The 20,153-nt window shown below is 44.9% G+C and overlaps 1 protein-coding gene across 10 annotated transcripts in view; it reads left to right on the plus strand.

The window, feature by feature from the left end:
- Positions 1–20,153, plus strand: part of LOC114607605 (sodium channel protein type 5 subunit alpha-like) — a 301,831-nt gene that overhangs the window by 120,753 nt on the left and 160,925 nt on the right. For all 10 annotated transcript variants that reach the window (XM_077936723.1, XM_077936714.1, XM_077936718.1 and 7 more), the window contains exon 7: positions 16,273–16,497. In XM_077936723.1, the coding sequence (XP_077792849.1) occupies positions 16,273–16,497 (225 nt within the window). The remainder of the gene's footprint in view (positions 1–16,272; positions 16,498–20,153) is intronic.

Genomic DNA, 20,153 nt, shown 5'->3' on the forward strand with positions numbered 1-20,153 from the left:
TGCTTCTTGCAATAAGCTGTTTATTTAGTTCAACTATTTGTTTAGCTCGAGACATTTAGGAGGTAAGCCCCCTTTGTCAGGAGCTACACACAATACAATTCATGACAATGCTGAAAATAATACAAAAATGCAACATTAGTAATAACACTTAAAAGCACAATTCTCTCTCTCTCTCTCTCTGTGTGTGTGTGTGTAGTACCTAAAAAAAGACAAGTTACTGTACATGAATTTTTTTAAAGCCTCTGTTCTTTTAAATCACTTCTAATGTGCATGGTTTTGCACTTTTAAGCATTAATAAAAATGGTATACTTTTATGCTAATTTTAATATTATTATTATTGAAGCTAAATAAACAGCTTAGTGCTAACTGTGGGAGGCAGTGGAAGACAGGAGTGCCTGGCGTGCTCTGGTCCATGGGGTCATGAAGAGTCGGACACGACTAAACGACTAAACAACAACAACAAACAGCTTAGTACAAGAAGCACCAGAGCTGGTCTCCCTTCTGCTGCTTCTCCTTGTTTAACCTATATCCTAAGCACAAAGTTTCCAACTGTCTCATCCAAACCCTTTGAAAAGGCTTGAGCTGGTTTATTCTGAGCATGCCCCTCCAAATTACCATTATTTAATTTATTCTTTAAAAATGTGTAAACACTTCCCTTCATCAAAGTTCAGTCAACATTTTCAGTGAAAATGGGTGGGATGTGCAGACCCCAACCTGTCACCCTTGAGGAATTCCTTTAGTCACGCATAGGCGAACTCGGCCCTCCAGATGTTTTGGGACTACAAATCCCATGATCCTTAGCTAACAGGACCAGCGGTCAGGGGTGATGGGAACTGTAGTCACAAAGCATCTGGAGGGCTGAGTTTGCCTATGCCCGCTTTTAGTCTACTTGGAGACTCTTTTTTTCCTTTTCCCTGAATTATCCAGGTGCTTTTCATTAGTGTGAACTCCCAAGAGTCACCACAAAACTTTGCCGGAGCTGCAATTAGCAGGGTGTCCCAGTTGTGGCACTAAGCCCAGCTGATCTCTGCCTCTTATAATATGTCTTGGCCACCACACCAGGTGCAGGAGCCAATAGGACAAATCTCTTTTTTCCCATATAAATAGATAGATATTGATAGAGATATAATATAGATACAGATTTACGAAGACTTTGCTTTCATTAGTTTAAAGCAGGGAAGAGGCAAAAGATAGTTCAGGATATACCAGTAGATCTCTGGGTAACAACAGAAGCAACTAAAAACCATGCCCCCAAATTAGGAGGCTGAAACAAAGAAAGCTTGGGGGAAAACCAGGAGTGGATTTTTGTCCCAGACTTAATTCTTAGCATATGCCTGTCCTCCTCAGTTACTATTTTGCACCTTACTTTGGTTGTTGGACCTCAGGGTCCAAGAAAGAAAGAAAAAGAAAGAAAGAAAGAAAGAAAGAAAGAAAGAAAGAAAGAAAGAAAGAAAGAAAGCCAACACCTTTTACTTCAGTGCTCTGAATTCCTATTAGCTGTTTCACCACTATTACTGCTTATTGATTTAGGTTGCCTTGCTTATCTTTGTAAAATGCTGAGCAATTTTGATTGCATTTACTACAGCAGTTGGCCACCATTGCTTTCCTTTAATGAAGGGAGTGATATGTTTGTTTGTGTGTGTGTGTGTGTGTGTACACACACACACACACACACACACATATATATAACACAATAAAAAATCCATACGGCAGAGGTGGGAATGGAACTGCTACCTGCCAGATCCAAGACTAGCTAGCTACCCACTGAGCCCTTAAAACAGTCAAGATCTCATAATTAACTCTCATGGTCAGACATGAGAGGAATTTTAATCTATCAACATCTGGAGCATCACAGATTTCCCACCTGTTATTTCGAGAGTGATGGTGATGAATGGGTGTGCCTTTTCCTTTCTTCCTTTTTAATGCCATCGGATTTTGCCCCACTGTACCACTTAGGTTAGAGGTAAGAGACTGTTTGCAAATGCTGCCAATAAGTTGTGTTCCAACAGCTTCTGAAGGGCTACAGACCTCCCCACCTTTGCCCCAGCATAATAGGGATGAACATGGGTAGAAACTTCATCCAGTGTGAAATTCATTGAGAATGTTGGAGTGTTGTGGACCAGGAGACAGCTTCACCTTCTGAACAGCAGCCTGAAGTGGGAGAATGCGGAGTGACCTTCTCTGCCTGTCCTTGAAGGCTGATCAGCTGCAGGTCAAGTCATTCCGCCTTTCTCCCTTCAGGCTGCTGTTCAGCAGGTGAAGCTGACTCCTGGCCCATGACAGGGTCCTTCTACAGGTGAAACATCTGAATAACCAGAAGGGGCACCAACAGAGTCTTGGTAGGGCTCGTGACATTTCTCATGGGGGTCCCACAACATTCCTAGTTTGCCGAAGTGAATATGAACTTCTTTCTCAGGTGGAACATGTGAGAACTGTCAAAGGGGGGCTCCATTTTTAGACAGTAATAATAATACCTACCGTATTTTTCGCCCCATAGGGCGCACCGGCCCATAGGGCACACCTAGGTTTTTTTTGGGGGGGGGGGAGAAAAAAAAATTTCCCCCCCAGGCACGGGGCTGGGGCGGGGGAAGCCCTAGCTTCCCCCGACCCCAGCCCCCAGAACAGGCTGCTATCTGCAAGCCGTGGGAGAGCTGCGTGACTTCGCGCAGCTCTCCCACGGCTTGCGGAGAGCTGCGCGAAGCCCGAAGCCTGGGGGGCACTGAGCTCAGCGCACCCCAGGCTTCTGGGTGCAGGCAGCTCTCCGCAAGCCACGAGAGAGCTGCACGACTTCGCGCAGCTCTCCCGTGGCTTGCGGATAGCTTCCTGAAGCGTGGAGAGCGAGAGGGGTCGGTGCGCACTGACCCCTCTCGCTCTCCAGTCTTCAGCGAAAGCCTGCATTCGCCCCATAGGACGCACACACATTTCCCCTTCATTTTTGGAGGGGGGAAAGTGTGTCCTATAGGGCGAAAAATACAGTAATTCAATGTAACAAGGGGACGTACATGCATCCCTATGAGCCCCTCAACAGAGCGGGGATTGGGAATCTGTGGCCATGTAGCTGTTGAACACCAATTCTAAGAGGCATGGTCAATGACCAGGAGTTGATTGGTGTTTCACAGGCTCCTCATCCCTTCACTGCAGTAATTGGGCAGGGCAGGAAAGATAAAATATTAACAAGATTGAATGAACTTCTGGCCCGTCAGTTCCTCCTGTAACTAGCAATGCCACACATTCACTGGAATCTATTATTTATTTCTGTTGTGCACACACTTGCCCGACTCAGGAAAACACTCTTTAATTAACAAAGAAAGGAAGAAAAGGGAAAGCCTTCTGTAGGGAGATGAGACTAGACAAGGTGCTAACAAGCACAGTGCTAATCACAGTTCCCTCTGCCTCTCCAAGAAACAGGAAGGGGGGGGGGGAAAGTTTGATGTGTATCTTAGCTGATTGCCAACATCTGGTACGGATGCCACAAAGAGCAATAACACAAATAACGTGTTTGGTTTTCGTAGGAGAGCTGGGGTGGTGTTGAGGAATGCTCCCTGATTGCCAAGGCTCGGTTTTGCTTGCTGTTTTTAATGCTGCTTTCCCCCCCTTTAGTTGATCCTCATTTGCAGTTGGATGCCAGACTTAGAGGCAGAACCCACCTGGAAGTCACCCTGGGCACACTAACCATTGAAACACATGAAAGCGGTGCAAGACCGCACAAGTCCTGTTTATTTCAGTGGTGCTTGTGCAGGAGAACTTCCCGGGAGGGTTGTACCATGCAAGAATAATTTCTGATGGTGTCCTAAATGTGCGTGACTCTGATAATATTAACAGCTTTGATGTAGAGCGCTGCTAATTACTAGTTGCACCAAAAGATTGAGACGTGCCAGTAAAACTGATCACTGTGGTATCACCTTGCTGAGTGTGTATGAGTTAGAGCTGTGCTGAAATTTTTGGGCCAGCTTTTGGACAGGGAGGACAGGGCTGGGAAGTGACTCTGAAGGTACTGGAGAAAGTTACTGACAATTTTGGTTGGTTTACCTTAAAACAAGATGGCCTAAGGGTCTTTTTTGTTGTTGTTCTTCTTTTTTACAAGTTAAAAGAAAAACTCATAGTTGCTCCAACCACAAGCCTTTTTAGCAGCTGTCCTGGCTGTGATTCCAAGCTCAAAAGGTGTGTGGAAATGATGGTACTTTGTGTCATTTCTATGCACCTTTAAACAATTGAAAAGGCAGCCAATAGGATGCATAGTCTAATAATAATAATTTAATAAGCCACCTTGGCAATCTTGTCTTAAGGTGCATCAACCCCACCACCTGCAACAAAAATATGTGAAATTTTCCCAGCCACCCGAAAACAGCCAAAAATCCCCTTTCCCATTCACAACGGCTCTGTGAAATTGTTAGAGGGGGGATTTTTGGTCATGGCTTTAGTTTGAGCATTAATGGCAAGGTTTCTGGTTTACTGACTGTTGTTTGCTAGTTTAATTGTATTACAGCTTATAATGGAGCAGTATATGTCTGCATGCAATTATATAGACTGCCTGACTTACACCTGCCGAGCTGAACTCAGCTCAGCATCTACCTGTGGCATCCTGCCAGGGACTCTGTCCAGGTTTGGAGCTCTCTCTATCTGCGGGTCAACCTGGACACAATGCTAATTGTGTACATGCAATTAACGTGCCCATCTTTTGCTTTGGGGCTTTGCAGCCTCAGGGTTGGGACCCTGGTGGGTGGGAGTAGAGAAGGGAGGTTGAACCCTTTCTTTCCTTGCCACCGTCCCAACAAAAACGTGTTCTCTGGAAATGCTGTTTGAATATCAAGTGAAGCCTTCATTGGTGACTACCTATGTTACCAAAAAAGTGGGGAAAAGATGGCATGCTAGTTACATCCACACAATTCGTGGCATATCTAGTTTGGCTGCAAAAAGCATTGCCAAGCAGCAAGCAAGCCACAACCCATGATCAGTGAGCTTTACGGATCGCAAGCTGTGTGGCTTTACATGCAAGCACTCTGGCTAATTCAGATGCTATCCTTCCATGATATCACTGCTCCCACTTAGAATGTATGATGGTGCCTTAGACCAGATCAACACAGCTCAGTTGAGCCACTGACTGACAGCATCTCTCCAAGGTCTCATCCAAAGGCCTTTCCCACCACCCGCCACCAGATCCTTCTAACCGCATTAGACCGGAGACCTTCTGCATCGAAAGCATGACACCCGTCACTGAATTATGGCCCTTTCCTACACATACGTCCACCACACGGGCCTTCCTCAACAGTCTGAAGTAACTGTCTACAGACATAATAACATAAGAAGAGCCTGCGGGCTGGATGAGGCCAAGGGCCAAAGTAGTCTAGCATCCTGTTCTCACAGGGCCCAGCCAGATGCCAGTGGAAATCTTGCAAGCAGGACCTGAGCATGACAGCAGGATTCTCCCCACTGGTGATGCCAAGCAGTTGGTTTTCACAGGCATGCTGCCTCCAACAGTGGAGGCCGGGAATCATTTTCCCTACTCCTTTGCGAATGGAGCCAGTGTAGTGGCCTCTAGAAGATGCTGGAATACTACCACCCACCATCCCTGAATATTGGCCATGTTGGCTGGGGCTGATAGGAGTTGTAGCCCAGCAACATCCCGTTCCTCCTTCAGAAAAACAAAGAAAAGATTGCAGTAAAAGATACGTTTCTGGCCCTTGTAGCTAACACATTCTCCCAGTATGGCTGGGCACGTTGAAAGGTTTCACATCCAGTGTGATTTCAGACCCATCTGCGCTTTTGAGCAGACAACCCCGCCACAGAATGCTTTTGATATCCTCTCCAGGTCCAAAAGTTGTTTGTCATGTGGCATGTAGAGCCGCTCTTTGAGAGACGCGAGCCCAGAGCCCCCGTGGCACGTGGAAGCAGTTGCCAGATGCTGTGGATTATTAGAGGTGTCCCAAATATTTGCCTGTGAATATTTTCAGGAGCCCAAGATATTCCCTGAAAACACCTTTCCGTTTTTAACTTTTTCCATGTCCCCTCCTTTCCCTACGCTTCACAGCAGTTGTTTCCTCTTTGCTGCTGTTATCGTGCCATTTCTTCCCACTGGTTGCCCTCCTTACTTGAGCGATCCCAACCAATTGGGGAACTCATTTGGCAAATTGGATTTGTGTGGTGTTGTCGCAAAGCCAATTCCAGGTAAAGGTCAGGCAACGTTCCTGTCTTCGTTCTGTTTGGGGGAGGCGTGGAGTGAGCGAGCCTCACTGTGAATGTAAGAACGCAAGAAAAGCTTGCCGGATTCGGCCAGAGGACCATCTAGTCCAGCATCCTGTTGCCACAGAGGCCAACAACATGCCTATAGGAAACCCACAAGCAGGATTCAAACACAAGAGCCACTCTCACTTTTCAGCAACTAGTATTCAGAAGCAATGTTGGCTTCAACTGTGGAGGCAGAACATAACCAGCATGGCTAGTAGCTATCAATAGCCCTCTACTCCTCCATGCATTTGTCGATTCCTCTTTTAAAGCCGTCGAAGTTTGTGGCCATCACTGCCTCATGTCGTAGCAAGTTCCCTTCAATACTTTAATTTTATCACCCTTGCTTCCTCTCCCCCCAGAAATCACTGCACTTTTTAATGGTGGTGGGCACATGTTCATGAAGACTCGGCCCAACCTGTAATATATCTATAATTTATTTTAAAGCATTTATAAATGGAGATACAGTGGTACCTCGGGATGTGAACGGGATCCGTTCTGGAGCTCCGTTCACATCCTGAACAGAACATAAGACGCGACAGCACATCTGCGCATGTGCGGGTTGTGTTTTGCCGCTTCCGCACATGCGTGTGACGTCATTTTGACCGCCTGCGCATGTGTGAGCGGTGAAGCCCGGAAGTAACGCGCTCTGTTACTTCTGGGTCATCGCGGAGCGCAACCCGAAAATACTTATCCTGAAGCATATTTATCCCAAGGTATGACTGTGTATGCAATATTGCTCAAACAAAAATGCAACACAAAATAAGAAAAACAGTAATATAAAGGCATATAAAAACAGGAATTCGAGAATATGTAGAGATGAGGAAGAATGTCAGTTTTGGTTTCTCCAGGCAAGAAATGCATATACTGAGGTAAAGTGTGCATAAAGAAGCATTTGTTAGTAATAATAATAATAATAATAATAATAATAATAATAATATACAAAATGCATTATATAAAGAAAAATTGTTCTGCAAAAATGGGTATATTAGGGTAGTGTCACACTAAAATGTCTGTGAGTGATCAACATATATAGATAGATGATAGATAAATAGATAGATTAAACAGAGAGATAGATAAATAGCAAACTGATGTGGAAAAATGGAGAACTCACCCTACATTTGAAAAAAGAGAAATTGATAGATTTACATATCCGTGACCACTAATTACCACCTGCTGGACAAAAGCGCTCTCTGCTGTGGCTACCAATTTACCTACATTTTCTCTTTTCTCCCCCGCTCTGAAAAAATCACTAAAAGGGGTCTCCCATTTTGCCTCTTACAAATGGAGCAATGAAATGGGAAGGGTGGAGTAACATTTCAACTTGGCCTTGTTTAAGAAGCAAAATAATCAGTGGGGTAAGCATAGCATAGCACTTCTCAAAGGAACTAATTTCCAAAGGGCACCTCAAAAATGCCACAGAAGTTCAGGAAAAAGTCGCCCCGTTGGCCGTAAAAGGTCTTTCCCCTCGGGTCTAATGAGCGACTTTGCTTCCGCGCAGTTCAATTTTATGCTTGGGTGGAAGGAGTTAAAGCGATGCCTTCGCAGCTCAGTAAACAGCCCACCCCGTTAAGCCGTAATGCTGTTGCTTCCCATTGGCATCATATCAACGATGGATTATTTTCCGCTGCAGATTGAATCGCCGCTGAAGTTTCGAATACATCTTAGCAATCACCTTTCAAAACATGGCAGCTAGCTCTGGGGAGCGCAGAGACCTTTAAGCAAAGTTTTCTTTCCTCTCCTTCCTCCTCTGCCCCCAATAACTGAGAGATCACCTAAAGACCATTTAGGAAAAGTCTAGGGTGGCCAGCTGTAATTTTTACTTCCTCTACTCTTGTGCCTGTAACGGCATCCTGACAGGCAGCTATCAAACTTTCCTGCAATGCTTTTATTTCTGTGGTTGGAAAGCCTTCACACATCTCCTTTCTGCATGGCAGGATGCAGTTATAAATAAATAAATAAATATAAATATAAATAAATAATTTTTTATTTATACCCCGCCCTTCCCGGTTCAGGAAGCCTGGCTCAGGGTGGCTAACAACAAATTTAAACAACAATTTAATTGATGCTACAAAAAAACCCAGCATAAAATACGGTATAAAACGTAAATAACAATAAAATCGAGAATCAAAAATCAATTTAGGGGGGAAATCCACCCAATAAACATTAGATGATCACTAGGGCTAGCTGGCTAAATTAGTCCCACTTGGGCCAGTGAGGAGACCAGAGGAGAACCAGCTGTGGGGTCCCAGAGCGGGCAATCTTCACAAAAAGGGGAGGGGGAGGGAAGGAAGGAAGGAAGGGGAACAAAAGATCAGGCCAGGTTCAAATTGAAAGCCAGGTGGAATAGTTCTGTCTTACAGGCCCTGCGGAAGGAAGTTAAATCCTGCAGGGCCCTGGTCTCATGGGACAGAGCATTCCACCAGGTCGGAGCCATCACTGAAAAGGCCCTGGCCCTGGTGGAGGATAGTCTGACTTCCTTAGGGCCCGGGACCTCTAAACTATGGTTATTCATGGACCTTAAGGTCCTCTGCGGGGCAGACCAGGAGAGGCGGTCCCGTAAATACGAGGGCCCTAAGCCATAAAAGGCATAGGAGGAGGAGGACCAGGAAAGAAGATGGCAATTCCTGGGCATGGCTTTGCCAAAGTCAGCGAGAGAGATTTAAGGACACAATTCACCCTTCACCCAGTGGGACGTTAATTACGTACAATATTTGTATCCCCTTTCAGGCTCTCGGACTGGCTTGACATAAATCAGATCTAAGCCCCGGACCCTGTCCCGAGGCTCACAGTATAAGAAGTCATGACATGGGAGGAAAAACGGGAATGGGAGGGAAGAGGGGAAAGCAAGCTCTTCAGGTTGCAGCTGGTGCCAGTGGCGGTTCTGGCCATCTTGCCCTTGGTAAAGAGCAGACCCTCCCCTGAAAAACTTCGCCACCCCCCCCCCCAGAACAGAGCTGGTCACAACATCCAGGCCAGGAAGGCAGGACAGCTCCTGTCACACAGCTCTTCCCTCAGACAGCTGACAATGGTAGTCAGGATCAGGCCTGATTGGGTTGCCCTCACTGTTGTCAATGGCAGTTTTGGCTCAAAATGGCTTTAATCCTCCTGGATTTATTTATTTAAACATCATTTCGAAACAGCTTGATGTGTTGTTGTTTCTTAAATCTCTTAAGAGTACAATATATTTATAATATAAAAACAATATTGGTTAAAAACAAAAAATGCAGCCTTGAAACGATATTAAAACATACAAGCAAAAAGAACTTGCCTGTGAAATATATATATATATATATATATATGGCAGAAACAGAGTTAATTTGAAGCGAAAGTTACATTCCCAGCCGTTTTAGGGGTGGGTTGAAGTGACTCAACACAAAATTATCTGGAAACCTTGTAAGTCATTTTAACACGTAACAGACACACATTAAAATGGCACCCATATTCCTCCCTCAAGTGAAATCTTTGTGGGCGAACTTTTCATGCAGCCGGCAAATATCTTTCTTTTTGAGAAGTGTCCTGTTAAACGGCAGAGGATTCTTCACACCAGGATCTTTCGTAACGTGTTATCCGCCAGACAAAATGGCACCCATCAGCCGTATATTGTTTCCCGCCATACTTGGGACCGTATGTAGTCCACACAATCATACTAGGTTGGTGGTTTGTGCTTGCTTTAATAGACAACACATTGCACACACCTGCCTGTATGTTGAATATCACAGGCTGCAGAGAGGGGGGTGGGTTATAAGAATCAAAATGAAATGTTCTGATGCCTGAGAAGATTAAACATAGGGGAAAAAACCCAACACTGAGGGGATTATATTTCTATTTAAAACCATAATAACTGGATGAATAGAACACAGTTTGGAAACTGACCTGAAAAATTAGTAATATTAGGGCTGCCTCTCCCATAAACCTACCCCGGGTGAACAACTGCTTTTTGATAGTTTGCTTTCTATAAACATAAAAATAAGAAAACCACTTACTATGTTCCTGTGTTGATTGGCCCCCACCCACTTCCAACACTTTTTTTTTTTGCAAGTTTGGGTTGGATCTTTAATCCTCAACTGATTAAAAATGCTGCTACACTCGCGGTATGCATTGCTACGACGATTGCTTGAAACCCCTGATAAGAGACCTGGCATATTAATACTGTGATAAATGTGAGACGGGGTTAGGACACACAGCCTGTCACTCGATCACATACAGCAAGTCTTTTAATAATAATAATAATAATAATAATAATAATAATAATAATAATATTCTATTTTTATACCCCACCCATCTGGCTGGGTTTCCCCAGCCACTCTGGGCGGCTTCCAACAAAATATTAAAATACAATAGTCTGTCAAACATTAAAAGCTTCCCTAAACTTACAAGCTTACAAGCAAGGGACAGGGTTATGACTGTGGTTTAGCTATCTCTCCTTCCCTAACCATATCTAACAGAGCAGTTCCAAGAAAGGAGTAAGAAATAAAAAATAATGTTAATGGTTTATACACATATTTATTACACCGCTGCCCCTCCTCACAACAACCCTGTGAAGTAGGTTAGGTTGTGGAGTGGTGATTGGCCAAAGGTCACCTAGCAAGCTCTATGGCTGGATTTGAACCCAGGTCTCTCCATTCCTACTCTGACATTCTAGCCACTATAATGCACTGGCTCCAAATAGTATATATGGTAGTAATGGGATTCCAGGCAAATCACACTTTGGGGACATGCTGGCAGGTTTTTATTGGTTTATACCAAGAAATCCTGCATGGTATGTCTTGCATAGTGCACACTTTCACACAAATCAGCCCGAGAACAATTGTTATTTTAGTCACTTTAAGCCATATTTCCCCATGATGCTCAATCCACAAACCTGTGGTTTAAGGGCTCCCTGCTAACCAGGATATGAAAAATGGATGCAAAATCCAGGTTTCACATCCTGGTTTGAAATGAGCCCTTGAACCATCATTTCCCAGTTCAAGCATCACCCTATAATGCCATTATACCAATCTATGGTGCCACCGCTTTAGGAATGCTATGTAAAGTTCTTCTTGCCTCACCTCAAAAAGGACATTGCAAGGTTGGGAAAAGGTTCAAAAAGCAGCAACCCAAATGAGGAAAGCTTGCAGCATTTGAGTCTCTTTTCCCCCGTTTAGAGGCAGCAAGTAAGAGGCGGCCTGCTAGAATTGTATAAAATTATGCAGCACATAAGACAGTGAATAGAGGAAAGTCCTTCTCTCGCTCATAATGCTAGATTGCGCTGACATCCATTGAAGCTGAACGCTGGAAGATTCAGGAGAGACAAAAGAAAGTACTTATTCACCCAGCATATAATTAAACCATTCAATTCACTCCCACGAGAAACAGTGATAGCCCCCGAAAGAGGATTAGACTAATTCGCGGAGGACAAGGCTATCAATGGCTACTAACTATGATTGCTGTTTTCTACCTCCGCTGCCAGAGGCAATAGGCTTCTGAATACTAGTTGCTGGAAACTACAGGAAGGGGAAAGTGTTGTCGCTCTCAGTTTCTACTTGCATGCTTCGCGTGGGCATTTGGTTGGCCACAGTGAGAACAGGATGCTGGGCTGGATATACCGTGGGCCTGATCCTGTAGGGCTTTTCCGTCTGTCCTTAACTAGCATGGCTTTGCTGTAGCCTAGCACGCCTGGGGAGGAGAGAACGAAAGAAGCGAGGGAAGAACTGGAGGAGGGGAGCAAGATGACAGAACGCAGAAGCGTGGCTCATCCTTACTCTGCCAGACAGGGATATTTGGCCTTAGTTGTATGACTTGTCTCAGTTAGCTCTCTGCTCCTGAGGTCTTTGACATGGCAGCTGCCCAAATGGTGCCTCATTAACTAGGTACTAGACTGTTCTTAGATGGGACGCAGGTGGCGCTGTGGGTTAAACCACAGAGCCTAGGACTTGCCAATCAGAAGGTCGGCGGTTTGAATCCCCACGACGGGGTGAGCTCCCGTTGCTCAGTCCCTGCTCCTGCCAACCTAGCTGTTCGAAAGCACATCAAAAGTGCAAGTAGATAAATAGGTACCACTCTGGTGGGAAGGTAAACGGCGTTTCCGTTCGCTGCTCTGGTTCTCCAGAAGCGGCTTAGTCATGCTGGCCACATGACCCAGAAACTGTAAGCCGGCTCCCTTGGCCAATAAAGCAAGATGAGCGCTGCAACCCCAGAGTCAGTCACGACTGGACCTAATGGTCAGGGCTCCCTTTACCTTTAGACTGTTCTTGCTACCCCTTACTTATGTTTGGTCAGACATTTTCTGGTGCCCCCTTATATTCCCAGCTGTTGGATTATATTGCCTTCCACCACCAGAGCCTTTTCAAAAAGCACACATTGCCTAGAATGTTATTTTAACAGGCTATTCATATGTTCTAAAAGAACTAGAATGTTTCTGCCAGTTTTACGTGCACCTGCCCATTTGTGATAGATGGTTTCTGTTAAGCAAGTCTTGCTTAGCTTAGTTCGTCTCTGTCTGCGCTCCCCCTTCAAGCTAGTTCGCAATCCGTCGAGACATCTTCATGCATTAGTCACTGATGTGTGAAAGGTGGCGCACAGCTATTCTTTGTGCTTGATCAGCATTATTCTCTGAGAGAGACTGAGACCACAATCCCAAGAGGAGGAAACAGAAAGACTAATCCGGGGACAATGAAGATGGAGTGTGAGAAGCAAGCCAGCTTTTAACAAACTGCAGCGGGAGGAGGTCTGGGCTGGACCTGCCTTTAGAAACAGGATCCAAATGGATTTCTAATTGATGGACTATTTGGCTGCTCTGTCCCCTGTTCTGTTGAAATAGAATCATTAGAAAGCTGATCTGCCTGCCTTTTTGCACCGACTTTGTTGCTGTGTGCCTCCGTGAGAACGTTCCCTCAAGGCAATGGCTTTCAGACTTTCTTCCTGCACAGAATCCTTCCAAACCAGTTCTGCTGAGAAACCCATAGGTGCTTGCTATGGAACCTTTCTCTCTTACAGAAGAACCTGGGGAGCATTTTAGGATGCACACAGCTCCTCTTGGGTCTCTCTGCTAACGCATGTGAATGGCAGATGCTCTCGAGAACACATCCAGTGCTCTTTCTGCAGAGGGGGTTCCATAGTTCACCTGTAGAGGAAATGTTTGGCACACAGAGGGTTCTGCCTTCAGTCTCCAGCAGAAATCTTTTTTATTTATTTTTATTGATTTTAACATATAAATTATAAAATGTACCACAAAACTTATCACTTATACAATCTTTTTAGACTTCCATCAGCACCCCTGATGATCCACCGTTTTAACCACCTCTTAACTTTATATTGCCCTTACATCTCTTAACAAATCATCCTTCTCCATTTTTGCAATACTTCCAATAATACTCCTCACAAAACTTCTTGCAAACCTACAAACGTCGTCTGATCTTCACAAATACTTTTCAAGTAGTCCGTAAATTTACTCCAGTCTTCCGTGAATTTCTGGTCCCGCCGGTTTCGAATCCTTCCTGTTAGTTTATCTAGTTCTGCATAGTCCATTAACTTCATCCTCCATGCTTCAATCGTCCGTAATTCTTCTTGCTTCCATTTTTGGGCCAGTAATATTCTTGCTGCTGTTATTGCATATAAGAAGAGCTTACATCCCTTTCTATTTATATCACTCCCCACAATGCCCAGTAAAAATGCTTCTGGTTTCTTTATGAATGTATATTTCAACATTTTTTTCAACATCAGTCTCCAGCAGAAATCTAATGGCGTTCACCATGACAGCTCTCAGTGCAGATGAGAGTCCAAAACGCCATCCTTTTCATAAACGCACGTAAACCCAAAGAGCAGCAATACAACTGCATAAAGCTCCATTTATTAGGATCAGCATGAATACAATCCTGTGCATATTTTCCCTGGAATAAGCTCCATTGAAGCGGGAGATGTTGCTAAATGATTACATTGGTTCAGCTTGTAAAATACATTGAGCTTTACCAAGAGATCTTCAGCCAGCTGAAATGCAACCGATAGCATTTAATTAAAAACACAAACAATCTCACAAAGAAGCGTTACCATTAAAACGCTGGCAAGAAGTAGGAACTTCATCAAAGGAAAGAAAATTAAGCATCCCTTCTTCTGCTTGGTTTTCCTCTGTCTTCCTCTATGGTGATGAGTCACAAACAAACTTGAAAGCTTTGTTATCCCTTCATTGGCTTGCATTGGAGAGTTTTCATTCATCACGGTGTCCAAGCAGATGACTCCTGCTCTAAACTCCCCCTGCTCTCTCCTGCTCTAAACTCCCCCTTCACTGCACCACTGATCTCCAGCAGAAATATTCTTGTCTGGGACCTTGGAGAGTGCAGTAAAGGCAGTCGGTGCTGGGCTGGCTGGACCAGTATAAGTGAAGAGCTCTCTATTTGTCTAACAGGAAAGTATCCACAGATCACAGGCTAAGCACACACTTCACATGCAGAAGTTTCCTGCCTTCAGTTGCCAGCTGAAAAGGACCTGAGGTAGCTGGAGATGGGAAAGAGTCCCATCTGGGTCTTTGGAGAGTTGCTGCCAGTCCGAGCAGGCAGTCCTGGTCTAGATGGCATTGAGTGGTGGCCAGGCTTTCTATCCAGGAAGCTTATTTGTCATGACTGGTCTTCTCATTGAGGAACTCCCCGCCACAAGTTTCCAGTAGCCATAGGGGTTTCCTGAACAACACAGCATTAAGGAATTTGCAAATTTGGCAACAACTACCTGTCAACAACACAGACAGCCAAACCAACCCACTCCACTCACCTGAACACCTGTTTTTCTTTAAGAGGTTGCTACCGCGTTTCACCATTGGGCCAGTTTCTTTGGCTAATTACCTCTTGCATACCAAAATCTGGTCCTATCGAAGTTGAACACTAGGGATTTCCTCCTACCCAACCAATGAAACACCAGAATCAAAGCCAAATTTTATATGCGTTCTAAATCTAACTAATTTTCCAAGTTCACCCCTAATGCTGAAATCCAAAATGCTGAGAATCCAGTTGTAAACCTTTACATTTCTGGGCAGGGGATCTTACATTCACCCACTGTCGAAAATTCACAAAGGCAGCAATCCTATATGTGGTGTTAAGTCCAATTGAACTCGGTGGCACTGACTTCTATAAAAGTACAGGGAATTTAGGATGTTGGTTTCTGGTTCTCTAGAGTCTTTTGTTTGAGAACTTGAAATCACACACACACAAACCAGAAATACAAAGTTTATTTGAGTATATGTGTACACCCTATCTTGTTGGCTTGGAGCTTAGTTACAGCCTTTTCCTCATCTTAAAAAACACCATTTATTATCAGATGTTCTGCAAACATACACACAGAGTCAGTGTGAAGGGGTGGCACCTTCAGGAACCTGCTGATGGCCCACACTCCAGGTGGAGTCCCACTGACAAGAGCCCCTGGACATGCTGTATTGCAGAGGTAGATAAATTGAGGGATGGGAGCCCATGTAGGGGAACTTGCCCAAGGCCTTCTGAAACCTTGGAGCTGATACTATATGCATAACCCCTTGGCAGCTATTACAAATATAGAACCAGCCATTGTTCTTGGGCTTCACCAGTTTTGACCCTGCTTCTTAAAAGCATTTCATTGATCCCCAAGTGGTTGAGGACTGGAACCTTAATACCTCATTTACAAACAACATCGGGTGCAAGCCAAACCTTCTGGAATTAATGGCAAACGTCCCATTGAGATTCTCAGAACTACACCAGATCAGTAGGGAGGAAAATGTATGGAAGAAATTGGGACATAAGGATGGAACAGTCTTCACATTGCACAGAGCGGGGCAGACTCCCTGCCTCATTTCACTAGTCTTACCGGAATTATTTTCATTTCCCTCAGACTTCCAACAGATGTTTTGCCTGAGCTGGAGCCTCCAAATTCTCTCCGAATTTCACTACAAGTGAAATTCGATGGGAACTCTACCTATGCCATGCATTCACAACTGGGAGATACTTGGGGTGGGTGTCTTGTAGATGCTACTAGTACTGACTTTTAATACCCGTACAATGCTCTTGCACTTTGGTATCTCATCCTATAACCTGCTAACCTTTGTCTCCCTAGGTTTGAAGACCATCGTAGGTGCCCTTATCCAGTCAGTTAAGAAACTTGCCGATGTGATGATCTTGACCGTTTTTTGCTTGAGTGTTTTCGCCCTCATAGGGCTGCAACTCTTCATGGGAAATCTGAGGCAGAAGTGTGTCCGGAAGTTTAACACCACCATTAACGGCACATTTATACCGGACGAGGCGAGGTGGCCATCCTTAGATGCTTTTTTAAGTGATGCAGGTAAGATGCTCTCTTTGCTTCTGTGTTTTATGGTTTTTGACAAATGCAAGTTTCTTCGCTTGCATTTATTATGAAAATAAATAAATCCAAGTTTGACACCATGCGGAAACTCAGAGTTCTGTGCCAAGAAAGCTCAGCATTGTGTATGGAAACATTTAAAAGGCCAACTAGCAACTTTTAGCAGTGTTTGTTTGTTTGTTGGGATACTTCCAGGGGTTCCTCATCCTATATGAAGTCTCCTAGATGCTAAGATCTTCAGAGGTGTTTTTGCTTTGGGTCCTTCTGCTGTCTGGGCTAAGGTGGGCTAAGGAATAATAAGGAGCAGGGCCTCCTCTGTGGTGGCTTCATAGCCAAGGAAGCCACTTGGAACAGCTCAGTAGGGATATTTAGGAAGCTGCTGAAAACTTTTCTGTAGGGGCACATTTTTGGGAGCAGAATGATTGTTGCTGCAACATTATTAGCATTTGCAGAGTGCCTGGGGTCTTGAACCAGAGACTCAGGTGAAGCTGGCCTCCAGGGAGAGAATGGAACTGAGGATACCAGCTCAGCAAACGTCAGGCTACAAAAAGGACCGGTGGAATTGTACCATAACGCTTCTGATTCTGTTCTAGTGCCTGAGGAATTCTGTTCTCTGGCTGTATCTTTCCCCACTGATCTATTATGTGGCTTTGCTGCCCCAGTGTTTGAGTGCCTCGCAGTTTTCCCAGGGTTCTGTTCTACAAGAACCCAAGGCTGCCTGGGAGAGCTGGGCAGTGCCCCTCCCAGAGGCCGAGGCAAGAGTTCAAGGCCCACAGAGCACCTTCAGGACCTTGGAGAGCTCCATAGTCACATAGAGGTAGCCTGATGAGCTGCTGCCTCTAGGAGCACCTTGCTCAAACTGAAGCCTAAAATATGATGTCTGGATTGTAGTGAAGCAACTCCACAGAGGAGGGGACCTGCTGTTAAAGGGCTCTCACCTAATTATGTGAGGCACCTGTGTGGCTGAGGAGATGCTCCTGTATTGGACGAGGATAGTATAGCTGCATCTTCTGGTTGGGAAAGCGCTGAAGTTGGTCCTGGCAGTTCTTCACCCAAGTGCCTCTTCCCCCTTTGTGTCCATTGCTCCATGCCTGGCCTCCGAGTTGTGGGTCATGGCACCCAGCTTTAAAACCTGATTGCGGCTGCGTGCCTCCAAGCTACCACCCGTTGCCATGCGATCTTGGCTGCCGTGGTGTTTATTGGCTTGTTGGTTTTAAGATGTTTTCTGATTACTGTTAGCGCCTGTGAGATACTGCTGATAGGCTAGCTGGCAGGGCTGGAGCTTTAGGATGAATGGGTGAATGAAACAGTTTGAAATCTTTCGGGATTTGAAGGCCGAGCAAGATGGCAAGAGGGTTAAACAAAGGGCAATTAGTTCACCAAGAAAGAAGCTCAGAGGATCAAGTATTTGTATCTTGCTTTGGCCCGGACATTAACAGAAGCCAGTAGCTGTCATTGGGCAAGTTAGTTGCTCCGAGCCCTTGGGATGTGAGTCACTCCTTGGTTGCAGGGTGGGGGCTGAAATCTTGCCTGTCAGGGTTCAAAGGATAGATGAGCCAGAGAAGCTTTGTGAGAAGTGATTTATATATATATATATATATATATATATATATATATATATATATATATATGCAGGTTTTGGTGTCCTCGGGTGTCTTCCCGTGTAAAAGTTGGGGTGTCTAGGCGACGTTTCGACGAGGTCTCACTCATCATCTTCAGGCTGGTGCTTTCGGCTTCTTGTTACTGGAACAGAGCAGGATCTCAGTGTTTGAGTTCCTATAAATACTGTTGAAGGTGTGGTGTATAGCCTCCAATGTTTTGGGCAGAGAGGAGGTTCCCAGGCTAGTGTGCCTTTTCTTCTTTTGTTCCTTAATTACTTGAGGGATATCTTGAGTGATGTCTTGAGTGATATCCTGAATCCCACTTAGGTGGGTCATTAGGTGTGGATTAGTTGCTCAAGCCTTTGTGTCTTGAACTCTTGAACTTTGTGAAGAGTTTTTCTGAGAAGATGGCTGTACTGCATTTGGTTGTGCTCTGGCTTGGCTTCGTGTATAGGGGCGAGCTGTGGTTTTGTGGCCTGTGCCAGCCAGATCTGTGTAGGGGTTGCGGGGGGGTGCAGCATCCGGAGGTGCCACCATGGTTTGGCTACTGGATGGTGTCTGTAATTTATCTGTGGAGAGGGTCTGGGTTTGGGTCTGGTGTGGTTGATTGGTGATGGCGTTCTGTGTGCCTCTGGATCTGGTGTCAGATTTTGTGGGGAGGGCTAATTTCCAGATGTCTGGCAAGCGGGATGTGTCGTCACGCTTGTTCATGTTGTGAGGGTGTTTCTCTATCTCGATGGCTTCCATGATTATTCTCTTGTGGTGATGTTCCATGTTAAAGAGCAATTTGGAATCTGCAAAATTAATTTCGTGTCCTGTTTCTTTCATGTGTTGGAAAAGAGAGGAAGTTTTTTCTTCTTTTTTGACGGCATTCTTGTGTTCTGCGATACGTGCATTTATTCGTCTGTTTGTTTGTCCAATGTACGTGGCTGGGCAGACTTTGCAGGGTATTTCATAGACCCCTTGGTTTTCCAACTGGATTTTATCCTTGGGGTTTCTGAGGATATTGGCTATTTTTTGGTTGGTGCAAAAGGCTGTTTTGATATTGTGTTTATGGAGGATTTTGCTAATTTTATCTGTAGTGCCCTTGATATAAGGAAGGAGGGCCATGCCATTGTTTTCTTCTGTGTCTTGGTTTTTGGGGGGTGTTTCTTTTTGGATTAGCTTCGTAACCCTGTTTTGCTGGTATCCATTGGCAATTAACACATTTGAGAGATTCTGTAACTCAGTTGCCAAGTGGTCTTCGTCAGCCAGGCGTTTGGTTCTGGAGATGAGAGTCTTGGCTACGGAGTTTATTTGTGCAGGGTGGTGGTGTGATTGTGCATGTAAGTAGCGGTTGGTGTGTGTTTTTTTCCGGTAGATAGTGTGTCCAAAACCTACAACCCAATGACCTACTTGTGAGCTTCGATGTTGTATCTCTCTTCACACAAGTGCCCATTAATGAAGCCTTGACAGCCATTCAAAACAAATACAATCCCCCCGAATACATCTTGGACCTGACCAACCACTGCCTAACCAACACGTACTTCATCCACAATGGACAAAGATACAAACAGATAGAAGGAGCACCTATGGGATCACCCCTCTCACCGGTCATCGCTAACCTGTACATGGAACACTTTGAAACCAATGCTTTAGACAAGTCAGAACACAAACCCAAACTTTGGCTCAGATATGTTGACGACACCTTTGTAATTTGGCCACACGGGAAGGAAAAACTGGATAGCTTCCTCACACATCTCAACAGCCTACACCCCAAAATACAATTCACTATGGAAATAGAAGCCAACAACCAACTTCCCTTCCTTGACGTCCTAATCTACAAAAAACCTGATGGCTCCCTAGGACACACTATCTACCGGAAAAAAACACACACCAACCGCTACTTACATGCACAATCACACCACCACCCTGCACAAATAAACTCCGTAGCCAAGACTCTCATCTCCAGAACCAAACGCCTGGCTGACGAAGACCACTTGGCAACTGAGTTACAGAATCTCTCAAATGTGTTAATTGCCAATGGATACCAGCAAA

Source organism: Podarcis muralis, chromosome 12, assembly GCF_964188315.1.
Source record: "Podarcis muralis chromosome 12, rPodMur119.hap1.1, whole genome shotgun sequence".
Lineage (NCBI taxonomy): Eukaryota > Metazoa > Chordata > Lepidosauria > Squamata > Lacertidae > Podarcis > Podarcis muralis.